Source organism: Amblyomma americanum, chromosome 3 (genome assembly GCF_052857255.1).
Source record: "Amblyomma americanum isolate KBUSLIRL-KWMA chromosome 3, ASM5285725v1, whole genome shotgun sequence".
Classification (NCBI taxonomy): domain Eukaryota; kingdom Metazoa; phylum Arthropoda; class Arachnida; order Ixodida; family Ixodidae; genus Amblyomma; species Amblyomma americanum.
The window spans coordinates 52,224,046-52,238,255 of record NC_135499.1 but is presented as its reverse complement, the minus strand read 5'-3'; the positions used below and the strand labels follow the sequence as shown (position 1 = coordinate 52,238,255).

The 14,210-nt window shown below is 48.3% G+C and overlaps 1 protein-coding gene across 1 annotated transcript in view; it reads left to right on the top strand.

Moving 5' to 3' along the window:
• The window catches only part of LOC144124591 (uncharacterized), a 51,179-nt gene extending 39,430 nt beyond the window's left edge, over positions 1–11,749 (top strand). Inside the window, exon 5 of the mRNA XM_077657375.1 lies at positions 11,429–11,749. Within this exon, the coding sequence (XP_077513501.1) occupies positions 11,429–11,577 (149 nt within the window). The 3' untranslated portion in view covers positions 11,578–11,749. The remainder of the gene's footprint in view (positions 1–11,428) is intronic.
• Positions 11,750–14,210: the final 2,461 nt, after the last annotated feature.

Genomic DNA, 14,210 nt, shown 5'->3' with positions numbered 1-14,210 from the left:
ATACAGCGGGCATATGAAACCACGTATGCTTTACCGCCCACTCGGTAGTCCTAATAAGGAAATGTTGAAAAACAAAGGAGACGGCACTGCTCCCTGCGGCGTGCCCCTACTTCACAGTCTCAAGTGCCCTGGATATAATTATACTGCCTTACATCAAAAATTTCAGCCCTGTAAATTTTTTGAGTATAATATGTTTGACATCAAAGGCGCCTTCGAGGCCTATGGCTAGAATTGCAAGGCGCCTTCGAGGCCTATGGCTAGAATTGCCCTGCTCTGACAGCCTCTTGGATTGTAGATGCTTTCCTCTTTTAGTATGTCTTAGTAACAGAGCACTGATCTCAAGCCACTGCCACGTCGACTACCTCCGCGGTAGACTCGGCCGGTCGTTTTTAAAGCTATATCGGTTTTTAGAATTTCGAAAATTCGATTAACCTTGGCGCTTTGGCTGGACAAAATTTGGCTTTTCGACTTGCTACGTGCACTGGAAAGGTTGCCTTGCCTGCATGGTTTCGAAAGTGCATTCATTTTCGCACGATTCAGCGAAATTTTGTCGAGCCACAGAGGCGAGAGTAATTGCGTTTTCGAAATTCTAAAAACTGATAGAGCTGTTACTAACGGCTGGCTACAGATCTCTCATTGCATCTGGGCGCCTAACTCTTATAGTCAAAAATTTAATTCTTAAAAATTAGTTAACCAGCTTACTGCCTAAGCCGACTAACTGGTTTTCTGGTGTCCGCGAACTCTGGTAATACTATATATATGCCGCAAAAGCCTTTATTTTTTCATCCCAGAAAGGCATTTTTTTAATAAATTGGAATGTGTTCGCTGAAACACCCTCTATATTGGGGGTTTCACGCTGAACCGCCACATTTACAGGCACCAGACACGCCACTTGAGCAGTAGGATGTACAGCTGACCAGCGCCACTTCAGAGAGCCAACGAGGGCTCTTACAACTGGTGCGCTTGTCGGCCAAGGCCGCTGTGGTCTTGGAGTGCGGACTCAAACCACCAGCTCAGTCAACACCTTCTTTTGGTCATTAAACCTTTTCCGTCCTCCTTCCATGCCCCTATCGCTGTAATTGCAGTGAAGGGCGAAGGGGCGGTCACAGTCTGGAGCTCTCAACACTTATTAACGACCTCCTTAAAGCGGCAAAGGAGCTCTCTTTAGACTTATCCCAAACACACGAACTGCTTTGTCTTTCTTAAATTATCCGCCGCAGGACTAGAAATCTCTGAGAAGTTCGCAATGAAGCTGTGGTAGTAGCCATTTACTCTACAGAGCGCCTGTATGTCTGTTTTCGTAATAACCGGAGGCACTCCTGAATTGCATATAACTTCGCTTTGAGCGGACATCGGGACCTACCCCCTATGACGAGTCCCAGGTATTCCACCTCCGCTTTACCAAGCCGGCAGTCTTCTGTCATTGCATTTAGGCGTTCTTCGTGCAAGCACGTCAGAAGTTCGAAAAATTCGAGTTACTGAAGTTTCCAGCTTTTGAAGAAAAGCGGCTACGTCCGCGAGAAACTAAAGCGCAAAATCCTGCTTCGTTTAAGGATGCGATCAGTGAGGCGTAGGGAAAAAAAAGGAGCCTTTTTAAGGCCCTGGATATTCGCGAGCGGCCGAAAGGTCACCATTGGCGCGATCTCTCGATGTCCTTGAAGCAAGCCAGGCAATTATATTCCTGGAGAAGAATAGCCTTAGGCCAGTTTGCCGTGATCAGACACGGCCGTGGCATACGTTTAGGATGCCTGCCCACTACTTCCGTGGAACTACCAGTTGGTAAAAGTGGCTGGTGGCTGTTCAGTTAATGTTTAGCTGAGAGAGGTCACTTGGGAAGAGCAACCTCGGTCTCCAATCCCTCACTGGTGCCAGCGCCTGCCATCGTAAGGCAGTCTTTCAACTTCTGCACCACTGCGCCAGGAGCGGTATGAGGGCTTCGAGGTATCTATGAATGCAAACAACGACCAAAACTACTGCAGTACACGTGAAAGGCATGAGCGCGCAAAAATGACAACACGGACGAATAAGGGAACAGGACGAGCGCTGCACTTTCAACAGGATTTATTCAAGGAAGAGCGTTTATATAGCCCCTGCCCTTATCCTGTTCCCTTACTCGTCCGTATTGCCATTTTTGCGCTCTCACGTCTTTCACGAATACGCACACATAAGCCCAGTTGCAAGTACTTCTTACTGCAGTGCAAGTCTAAAATTATGCATTATATCAAGCAAACTTGCATTACATAGTGTATCAACCAAGGTAATCAAGTTCAAATCAAGCATGGCATAGAAAGTCAACAAAAACCATGCTAAACTATAGGGATAACCACGCTAGTGCATGAAAATTTGTGATTAGCTCCAAACTGAACCGCCCGTGGCTTTTTGCCGTGCACTCCTCCATCTTGCAAATGAAATATTTGAGGATTCCATTCTGCGGTTGCTCAGCTAAAATAGTGCCTCGATTTACGTTTGCCAGAGATAATCCAAGCGTGGCGGTGCAAAAGTTCCGACAGCTTCGGCTGCCTCTTCTTGCGACTTGGTGCTAGGTGCTTCCCTCGCATGCTCCGCTCTGACGGTGTCCTGATGCTGTCCATATCAGATATGCGGTTCCACCCCACCGTGAGCTGTTGGAATAGAACTTCTCCTCTTCGCTTTTCATCTGCGGCAGTCTCGCGACCCTTAGCGCGAGTGAGCGTTTGGACGACCCGGTCACCGGCACTAACGCCATTTTCCTGTAGGATCTTCTCGGACCGACTAGAAGAAAAATATGGCAATTGCTCCGCTAGATTTCGAGATAGCACGGAATCGGTGCTGAGTGACAAAGTGACCTTCGACCTCATAAACCGTGCGATCTGCATATACGCGCTGTGTTCTTCTGTCACCTACTTTACCCATGCACATTTCCCTTAAAGTTGTCTGCATGGGTTTACCTGAACGAGGTGGATTGCGTGTGCAGTGGCCGCGGAATTTCTCAAGACGGCTCAAGATTTGCCGTTAACCTGCTTGTCACGTAGATATGGCTTGACAGGCGCAGGTTCTCATCCTCACCATTAGTATCCACAAATGAAAAAAAAAAAGAGTTCTTTTGCAACTGCTAATGAAGTGTCAGGGCTTCTTCAGCGGTAACACACCACCAAATTCTGGCTTCAAAGGCCTCAGCCTTTTTTTGTCTTCTGCTTTGGAACCGTTTTTATTTCCATCGCGCCACGGTCCTCCGCCCTGTAGGGTGCTGACTTGCAGGTTGTCGAAATGTCCTCTTGGAAATGTTGTTGGCTTAGAGCTTAACCAGAGGCGTCTGTTCTCGGATTGCACACACATACAGAACTCTTCAGTCCTCTCAGCATCATGTTGTACATTTTTTCACCTGCCCTGTCGTGCACGAACACAGTCACATAATTGTTAAAGGCATATCATTTCAAGTGTCTTGCCATGACTCCCAAATGCCTCGTGTCAGTTTAACCATTCCGAGAGGTCAAATATGGGGTTATAAGCAAATCTTGGAGTTAATGACTAGGGAACTCTGTTGTCTGCTTAAATCGGCGGCGGACAGGCGGTATTTCTTCAAAAACGCTGCTTTTGCCTTTGTGTAATGTTCATTCTATTTCTTTTTATGTACTGTGTCTCTTCCTCCTTCCAGTCTTTCTTTGTTCCTTTACGCAACTTCTTCCGTTCCACGGGACCTCCAATCCCCTCCTTTTTCCTTCTCTTCTCCAGTCATCTCTACTCTGACTATTCTATGCTTAGATCTACTGTTATCGCCTTGCATCCTCCCCAGGCCCTTCGAATGCGAAGCAATGTAACCCACGTAAGGCAGCAAAACATTCGGCCCATTTCCTTTCCAGTGCAATCACTTTCTAACGCGGCAGCGTTAAGAAGCTCGTGTCGCAGAAAAGCCGGCGTCGTCGGCGGCGTTGGCCGTGAGCGAAAAATGGCGCATCTCGGTGGGCACGTGAACCGCGCTGTAAGGGAAGGGATTTTCCTTTCCTTACGGCGCGGTACGGGTGTCCAGCGTGAATTGTGAGACAGGCGTGATTTTTCTTTCCTGAAAACCAATTTTCATTTCATTTTCCTTCCTTTACGGCCCGGTTCGGGTGTCCACCGTGATATGTGAGACAGGCGCACTTTGCTTAAATTGTCCAACGGGCCACGCATCGCGCCGAACGGGCGGTGGCGTTCCGTGCACTCCTTGGGAACGCTGCAACAGGCTGTCGCGTCTCACTCTTAACGACAAAACTTAAGCGTCCACCAATTTTTTTTTTAAAGCTCTCTTCAGCGGGGCCTGCGCAGAAACTCTTGTTTTCAAGTTGTTTTTCACGCGTATGGGCTCTGTGTAATTAACGTGTCCTACGCGGAAGCACAACACCCCCCCCCCACCCCCATGCGGGATTTTGGCGTTGGGGAAAAGCGATGGCTGCGTTGGAAGAGTGCTCAATGGGCATTTTAAAGTGGGGTGGTTCTCGTTTCCAACAAGGAAATTTTGAGAATATAACAGCGGAACGACGGCACTATTAGGCATATTTGCTGCGCCAAAGTGACCACAAGTGCCAGTTGGTTTGAAACGAGTGCATTGGCGGCTTCGAAAAAGTAACGGATGGGGCTACAGTGTGCATTCGCGTAGTTTGCATAGTCTATTCTTCTCTGTCGACCACCAGCACAGCGCATACTGAGTCTTAGATGAAAACAGCACCATTGGGTGTGTCCTTGCGTGGGAATGCGTTCTCTGTTTTGCATGGTATGCGCTTTATTGAGCTTATAGGGCATCTTTCTCTTGAGGGAATGTATGGTTCGGATAATTACGCTTTGTTCGTGCCACTTTCGGGTGTCAAATATTATTTTTTCGATTAGTTTACGTCGAAGGCTGGTCTTAAATGCATGCTAGGAAAACCGAGGAGCGCGTTATTGCTTATGGCTATAGGTTAGCTTTAAACTGTTGAAGTGTCCAATGTCAGTAAATATTATACAAAAAGGCACACAGGAAAGAGAGGGAACTGGCGAGGAGCAATGACATCAGGTAACTTCATGGCCGCTGCAAAACCACAATCTGATAAAAAATAACAAAAAAGGCCATGGAAGACGTTGAAGTAACGAGCGTTAGCTGTTTGGTTTGCTAGATGAAGAAAGTGAAGAACGCGCCGCTCGTCTCGAGAAACGGAATGCAATACTCTTTGAAACGGGGTGGATTGCCACCATGCTCGGTGTTGCAAATGGGTTGCAAGCCCCAAGGGTAGCGTTGGCCTGGCGGCCTGGGGCACAGCTGGAAACATCCGAAGGTCCCGGCAAAGGATGAGTCGACTGGCAACAGAACAACTTGTTTATTCTGGCATCGCAAAAGAGCAGCCGGTCAGGGCGACCACGTTACTCGACGGAAGAAAATCGAAGTCTCTCCTTGGCGTCCGGGGCAGCTGCCTTTTATACCCTCGGAGTCGAGGGCAAGAAGGAACGGCACGGGATGATGCGCCCGATACGGCGACGCTCGGACATGTTCAGACGTGACGTGCGCGTCCGCCGGGCCGGCGCCGGTCAGACCTCCTCGCCTCCCAGTTGGGGAGCTCCTCTCCCCGGCTGCCGCGCTTTGACAAGCGTGGGCACCAACATGCACACACACACACACACACACACACACACACACACACACACACACACACACACACACACACACACACACACACACACACACACACACACACACACACACACACACACACACACACACACACACACACACACACGACGACACGTGGCATTGAAACCTGCCTGGACGCGCTTGGCGGGAGGCGTTACGGCAGCACTGAACGGGCCCAAAATGTCCGCCACTTTGAACGAAGCCCCGGCGTCCGTTGCATCCGCGCCGGCTATACCGCGCGTCGTAGGCGAAACGTAACATCGGCTACGCTTGCACCCACGCCGCCTAGCGTAACTTTAGCCGCTTAGCGCCATCCGTAAGAGCAATTACAATGCACGTCTACCCATTGCCGAGTTGCACCCCCTCAACATACGTCCCAAATGGAATTTACTTCGTTTGGGGGGTCAAGGTGGGCCTAGAATTCTGCTTGCGGTGGGATATGGTAACGCTTAAATTATAATTGCATGTGTACAATGCTTCCCTATTATTTAAATGTGGTTTTATTTCTACACCACAACCCATGGGGTTTTATTTTCCTACCAAACTCGGTAGACAACTGTCCCCGGATGGGTGCCCGTTGTTGTCGGAGCATATATAGCGGAATGAATGTATACATGTATAGCGATCACGTAACGGGACAGTTTTCCTACCCAGTTTAGGATATATTCTGGCGAGGGGGGGGGGGATGGGATGAGAGGGACAACCAATTGTAATTGCCACACCTTGAATTCAAGAAACCGGAACTATGCCGCCATTTTGTCTCCTGACTTCAGACTCACATAGTTCCACCATATTGGACCATAACGTCATCATTGGCATGCGGAAGGTGGTTGTTTCTGCAATTGTATTGTAGATAGCACTACGAGTGTCAGTGCGAGTAGCTCTGTTTTCCAGTAGTAGCCACAGATAGCGCTTTGATCTGAGGGTGGTTGGAGACCTCACTAACTCTCGAAACGTGATGAGTAGCTGCTGCCGCAGATAGCGCTGCGACCAATAGTTGCAAACCCCACGAAATCTCGAAACGTGATGAGTAGAGCTAACGCTCTTAAAAACACGTTGCCGTCATTACTTCAAACTATTATTAATATGCCAAGAGGGCTGCCGATAGCTGCGGGCCGATAGGATTTTACTAGCCGTCATAGGGCGGGGATAGATACGGTGTATTGCATAACAGAGCGTTAGACTTTCGGCACTAGACATTCGAAAACCGGGTTTTATACTGTGTATTTGCAACCACATGTCACACAAGTAGGGCTGTCGGCAATGCCAGTACAGAATGAGTACAGGTATGTGAAAGTAACTCCGAGCCATAGACGGCAAAGCAAACAAAATTGTTACACGTCCGGTGGGCCGAGAAATTAATGCGACGGGTTTAAAGCTACAGGAACGCCTGTACCTCGGTAGATGCGTGCGTTTTGCCACTGGCATCGAGGGCTACGTGAGCTCTGTCATCAGCTGCAGTTTAACGGAGTGGTCACCTCCGCGACTTATGTGTAGGCCATTAGGTTGAAGTGCAGATGGTGCCTGTGTAGACCTTGTTACTGCATTTCTACGAGTTCTATTTGACAGTAATATCAAAGAGAGCGCTCTTACACACGCGATATGACGCCAACGCGTCACGGAAACTGCGACTCGGAACATGTGTTCAATACTCGGCACTTCACTTGAAGTAGAGTGACGACTGAATAGGCTTAGAAAAAGGTTTAGGCCTCGTCGCTACTTTTGCCCGGGGCATTCATATACTAAGTCGGCTGGCCTTTGTTTAGAGAGATTAGAACCAAGGTCACTCGGCCACTGCCAGGACAAAAAGTTCACGCGTTACTTGTCTCCTTGAGCTTAGTTCCTGGATTTCAATATCTTTTTTTGCTGACACGTTTCTAAAGCATGTGTAGTCATCCTGCCGAGGAGCAGAGGAAAGAAACCTATTTTTCATGAGTTTCTGGGAAATTTGTGTCTCTTAATCACGTACTGACGCAAGACAACAAAAATAAGCGCTACTAATTGGCTTCCGCCCTCACAGTATGTTTATTAACTGTAATGAGAGCCGCTAAAGAATAAAAATGCCCATTGAAGCCAGTAATGCTGTGTTAAACTGCAAAACGGCTTATACCAACCCTCGTTTGCACCCAGACAGGCCTATGTGGATTCTGAATTAAATATTCTCTAAGTGCCTTCCAACGACAAGAATAGAGCTTTCCATATCAACTTTGATCTGCAAAACGATCGCTCGTCAAGGCATATTCATCAGTGCCTACAGTTCAATTGATGCTATAAATGCCCTTCTGGCTCTCGCTTCCCACGGGATGTCAGAATTTAAGGAGGCACTTTAATCAACTTACGCGCAGTATTGCGAAAGCACTTGGATGGATGGATGGATGGATGGATGGATGGATGGATGGATGGATGGATGGATGGATGGATGGATGGATGGATGGATGGATGGATGGATGGATGGATGGATGGATGGATGGATGGATGGATGGATGGATGGATGGATGGATGGATGGATGGATGGATGGATGGATGGATGGATGGATGAATGGATGGATGGATGGATGGATGGATGGATGGATGGATGGATGGATGGATGGATGGATGGATGGATGGATGGATGGATGGACTGACGGACGGACGGACGGACGGACGGATGGATGGATGGATGGATGGATGGATGGACGGACGGACGGACGGACGGACGGATGGATGGATGGATGAGTGGATGGATGGATGGATGGATGGATGGATGGATGGATGGATGGATGGATGGATGGATGGATGGATGGATGGATGGACGGACGGACGGACGGACGGACGGACGGACGGACGGATGGATGGATAAGGCTGAACCTTTTAAATCGGGCGGTGGGTGAAAGCACCCAGCCATGACTTGTGAAATTTTACTCTCGTCTTGATTTTCACCACCAATGAGATAACCTTCTCTTGGTTACTTCTACCCGCTTAAAATCTACTTGTTCTCACTCCCCTTAAACCCCAATGCTTTGAGTAAATCAGACCCGCTGCTTTCCACTGCAGGGTGAAGCCCTTTACAGAAAAGTATCAAGTGTACAGCCGTTTCCTCCTCTCCGCACGCAACGCACAACGTGTCTATCTCGTGGTACCTGACTCCATATGTCTTAGTCCGCAAAACTCCCGTCCTGGCCTCAAACAACAAAGAGCTTCCCCTACAATTATCATAGATATTACCTTTGGCAATTTCCTGCTTAAAGATCCTATATGTTCCCAGTGCAGATTTCTTCAGCATCCCTTTTTTCCACAGAGTTCTTTCTGTTTCTTTAACCTTTTTCTTGACAGATAATTGCTGATTTTCCCCCCTACTGCTGTCCAGATATTTGCTTGTGAATTTTCTTGTTCGCTTTCTCAATTTCGTGTTAAGATTCCTTATGTACAGTTATCTGAAAAAATTTGCTTTCATTATAGCGCCATCTACTGGGCTAGCGTCGTACATTGAAAAGAGGGGGGCTTCAGTGGGTGCCCCTTGATGACTCTATGACACGCCAAGCAAGAGGTTAATTTACTGAAACGTACGTTTATACTCGATTATTTCCGACATCTATATTTAAAATGCTCATAATTACTCATGTACACTTCTAAGACAGCTCTGCATTCACTAGACGCGCTTTAATTTAGTTCAAACGCCGGACCCTTCACTACTTCGACGTTCGTCTTCACCAAATTCAAAACAGTGGAGCCTACAGGGATTCACAGATAATCACCCTGAGGCGACAAACCCAGGCTTCGATAGGTAGGGACCTGTCAGTGTTCGCTGCGGCTCAAGTCTGCAACATTTTTTTATTTGCAAAACTTGCCTATGTGCTACAGGTTCTCCACTGTGCGAGGAAGAAAGTGCAGCTGATGCACAGAATATTTGCCACCTTCGAATGGCGTTCCCAATGGGAACTCATGCGTCGCGACAACCTATGTCTTTCGCTAGAGTCAGGTCGAACAGGCCTTGTTCACTTATTCGTGCATCAGCTTCTTTCGCGTTTTTTGTTCTTCAAATCTTCACACCAGCCTTTGTTAGTAGCTGTGCTTATTAGGAATCTCAGTACTCATTTACCTTTCTTATTCGCACCGGCTGGACACACTCGTGAGGGGCCTTTATGGGGATTCCTTAAGAAAGTTGCGGACACTCAGTTTCCTCACTGTGCGCTTTTATTTAGGCTAGCTGTATAGCCTCTCCAGAAGGCAGATGAATCGGGCAGTTACAGAGTATTTATTTCCTGTACCATTGTATCGGTAACCTTTTCTGGAGTTCCTTGGCTTCAGTGTTTTAAAACGTGTTAGGCGAATGTCCATTTCTTCTGCTGCCAGAGCATTCTTTAAACTGCACACATCTACGCTGCCTGGGAAGGCATGACTCCATGCTAAGGAGATGCTTGTGCCACGGACGGTGAATTGCCGCCTGTGCAATAGACTGGAGGCAATTGATCATTGTTTTATTCCTTGCCTTGATTTTTTGTTTTTCTGGACATATTACAACGAACAATTAAGAAGGACAGACATCACACCCTACAGTATCCGTTTTTTGCCTGCGGCGAAAAACTGTGTTGTGTCATGCCATCTATTTATGTTGCTGGGACTATTTAGGCTCTGGAATAGCTGCATGCTAACCGTCACGCCGCATCACCACGGTCGCCAAAATCTTCGGTTGGTGAGCAGTGCGCTGTGATGCGGGGAGTATATGCTGTCCTGGAAGAGCCGCCTAGCTGGCTCCCCTATCGGATACATGTGTGCGCCTCTTAGACTTTTGATTTTTTGGAAGGTGGGGTCGTGCAGCGGTGCGGTGGCCTGGTGTTTTGTGGCGTAAGCATGCTTAGATTTTTCTTTTTAGCACTATTTCCATGAAATATAGAAAAAAGAGAGCCACCGTGGCCCACTAGAATCGTCCCCGTCTCGGGCACCGTGGGGCCGGGTTCGATTCCCTCCTAGACCAAAAATTTGTCGTCTTATTTTTCTTCATTGACAGTTCGTGCCTTTATGAATTGGATTGTAGATTATCGTATGGTCTGTTGGATTATGGATTGGCTTTTTGGAGGGCTGTGGATTGAATTGCGGATTGGCTACAGATTGGTGAATGCGTGACCAATCATCTCCACGCGACTCATGAGCCCTAAAATGATTTTTCCTTAATATCAGTTGTTACGAAGATACGCAGCACCCGCCATGGAATAGAGCTGTGGTGTAGGAAATCAAAGAATGTTTAGAAGAGCGTTTGTCTGGTTTCCAGCTTTCAGATCAGCTGCTTATCCTAGACGACGGAAGAAATTTTAAGCAGTCTTCGCATGCTTGCCGGACACTTCGACAAAGCCCCACTGCGTTGTTTTCTGGTTTTCTTCGAACGGTCTAGATGATTTATTAAGAACGCCAATACTCGAAGAGAAATTGAACTTCATGAAATTTATAGTGATCAAGTGAGGCCTTTGGAAGTATTTCTTGATGTACTCCACGCGGACAAACCGATAACCATTTATGGTACTCAACTGTGGTGTGGTCTGGCTTACATGCAGAGCTTCGCTGCCCACATAATCGATTTAGGCATAGTTAAGGCTACAGCTAGTTGCGCTTGCGAATAGCAGCAGTTAGAGGCTCCTTAAGAAAAGCCAGTGGACAATGTGTTGCGCGCTGACATCAGAGGCCGTGGAGGCTGATTGCAACTGTAGTGCGCCAGGATGGAGTTTCAGACGAGAATTGAAGAGCCTGATATATGTTTAGTGCTGCTGGAATGCTTGTGCGTATAAAACTTCGAGTATTCGTCTGTCGCTCTGCCTTTTTCGCTTCTACTCTCAGCTCGGCATTCCTGGTATCGGCATCATTGTGCTGGAGTCTACGTCACGAACGCCATCCCCACAACAGAGACGGGGAAAATACGACGGCGCAACCTGGCCCAGATGCTCCCATCGCTGCAGAGACTCGACCGCACGATTTCAACAGCATGATATCAATCGGGAGAGCAAGCAACATTTCACTGTCAGATATCACAGTGTAGCCAAAAACCCAATGAAAATAAAAGTCGGCGAAGTGACTAAATTGAAAGGCGAGGACCAGTGGTGGTGGTGGTTATTACATTTGATTGTGCATAAAATGTTTCAGAGAGAAACATACGCTGTAATAAAGGGACCTGGAGCAGTAATCTTGTGATGCTTGTTTGTTTCCTCAAATCATTCGCCACAATTTCCGTGACGCCTATGCATCACAACAGCCAGCTTACATCAGCTGCAGGCCGTTATCTCACCAAATTAAAGTTATCTCACGAAATTAAGTATAGAGTTTTTACAGAGGCAGTTGTGTAAATTAGATAAGGGACTTCCTCCCAGTAAACGGCGCCGAGGCGCCTTTGAGATCGGGGGTATATGTAGCTAGCGAAAATTGAATCGTGCACCTACCGTGAGTATGTTACCTAGATTGGACGGGTAACGGCCGCCCTCGCGATGTTGCGCCTATGGGTGTGTGTCCGAGGCAGACGTTGTCAATACCCACACCTATACCTTGGCCCTGTAAGCATAGAAGATTATGCTTACTTAGGTTGCTGAAATATTTTTGTCATCATCATCATCAGCCTGACTACATGGTCTGCAGGGCGAAGACCTCTCCCAGTTAGCCGATAGTCAACCCGGCCCTGTGCAGCTGCAGCCGCCCATCTCCCCACTTCACTCTGACGCCTTGAGCTACGCTTTTCTTCTCATCGAATCCACTGCTTTACCTCAAAGGGACCCTGAGGAGAAATGGGAGTTCGCTAGTATCGATAGAATACCAGCTGCTGATCACAAAAACGCCACTCTTACTGAAAGCAAAGTTTTTGTAATGTAGAAAAGAGCCAGAACCATTATAGAGGTATCGCCGCCCCTGGCCAATCTCGCAAGTGCAAGCGCGATGACGTCATAGGACGAGAGACGCCATCGACTCTACCATGGAGGAATTTTCTTTCGTCAATTCACCACGAATCTCTGAGGCTCATAAAGGAAGGTTGCGTGGTTGAAATTTGCAGTAAGTTTTGCTTTGAAACCGATAGTACACTTTTATCACACAAGGAAGACAGACAAAAGACAACCTGAATGTTGGAAGCAAAGAAAACCGATGCTTGGTGGCGCCACAGGCAGCCAGGAGCGTTTCGGGTTTTTATGGCGCTTCGCGTCTATGAGCTTTGCGTGCCCAGTGGTTTTGTTTTTGACGCGGCTCAATATACAAGCGCCGAACAGGAGAGGAACTCCCAGTGGCATGCAACTTCAAGTGCTAGTTAACCTTCGAAGGAGCCTGTTAAGGCTGGTCAGAAGGTCGCCACTGTCGATGAAAAACTATGATGGCATGATGGTCGGTGATCGTACAAGGCAGTTAGCACTATAAAGAGCACTTGTGTCTTCGTACGCTCGCCCGGCGAAAATTTCGCGGTTGCGCCAGTCAACTTCGAACTACTTAATGGAAATCGTTTATTAAGTACGGGAGACAAGAGACAAGGCAGTTAAGAAAAAGAGATTTGGAACCTGCCTAGGCCATGACTACGCGCTCCTCCAACTCGTTTGTTTGCGGCTCCATTCAATAGATTCGGCAGGGGAGCGGAGCTATTCTATTCGAGCTCTCGGCTAATTTAATCCATTCACTGCACACATCTCTAGTTACATGCAGGTGAGTGCGAGAGCTAGATCCAGTGGACTCCGCGCCTCTGGAAACGCGCAGGGTGCACGGTTTCGTGTACACTGCTTTACTGTTAAGCGTGGAGTCCGTTGAAGCATCGTGTGTCAGCCCTACTTTCAAGCCGCCAACTTTAAGCGCGTGTGCCCTTGAACACCCATCTGTTTTTTGCAGCAAAAAATACTGGCCCTTGAAACCGTGGGAAACCACCTCGACGTCGCCTGGTGCAGCATGCAACGGCGCCGTTCAAGGAATCACAATCCCTTGGCCTCGGACAGCATCTGATGCGCGCGACGCACCGACCTTGTCCTCGCCCCTCGCGACTCCCCGCACAAGGGTTACATTTAAATAGCAACGGCTGTTCACGGCGAAAGGGGGAAACGACCCCCCGGCGCATAGCCTAATCGTGCTCCCCGGACAAAGCTATGCCTCGGCAACAATTTGTTGCCTTGTACCGCAGCTTACCCTGCGCCGGAACGGTGTGGACTACTTCGTGCCTCCGTGTGCGCCGCGATCACAGCCAGCGTATGTGGACGCATTGCGTGGTCGGTTTGATCAACACCTCAGCGCCGTATTAGCAACGCAGATGGAGGCTGCTGCACAACAAAACATCGGGCAATGCTACGTCGTACGTTGTCCTAACAGCCGTGCCGAATCACTGCAGGGCAGTAGCAGAGCCCACGGTGTGGTGTACCATAAAGTGCCGAGAGATGAGCCACGGCGGACTACTTGGTTGCGTGCTATGCCGGTACGAAAGGTGAAAGGCAGTATCGCTCTATGCGCACATGTGTTTGCTGCATCTTCGTCCCGAAGACTACATAATAGATCCATTCTGAGTGCGTCTTTCGGGACTCCATGGAAGCGCCGCAAACTATCCCAAGGCGTGGTTCCATGAATACTTCCGGCAACAAGTGGACAACGGCCCTCGCTACAGCATGACGAC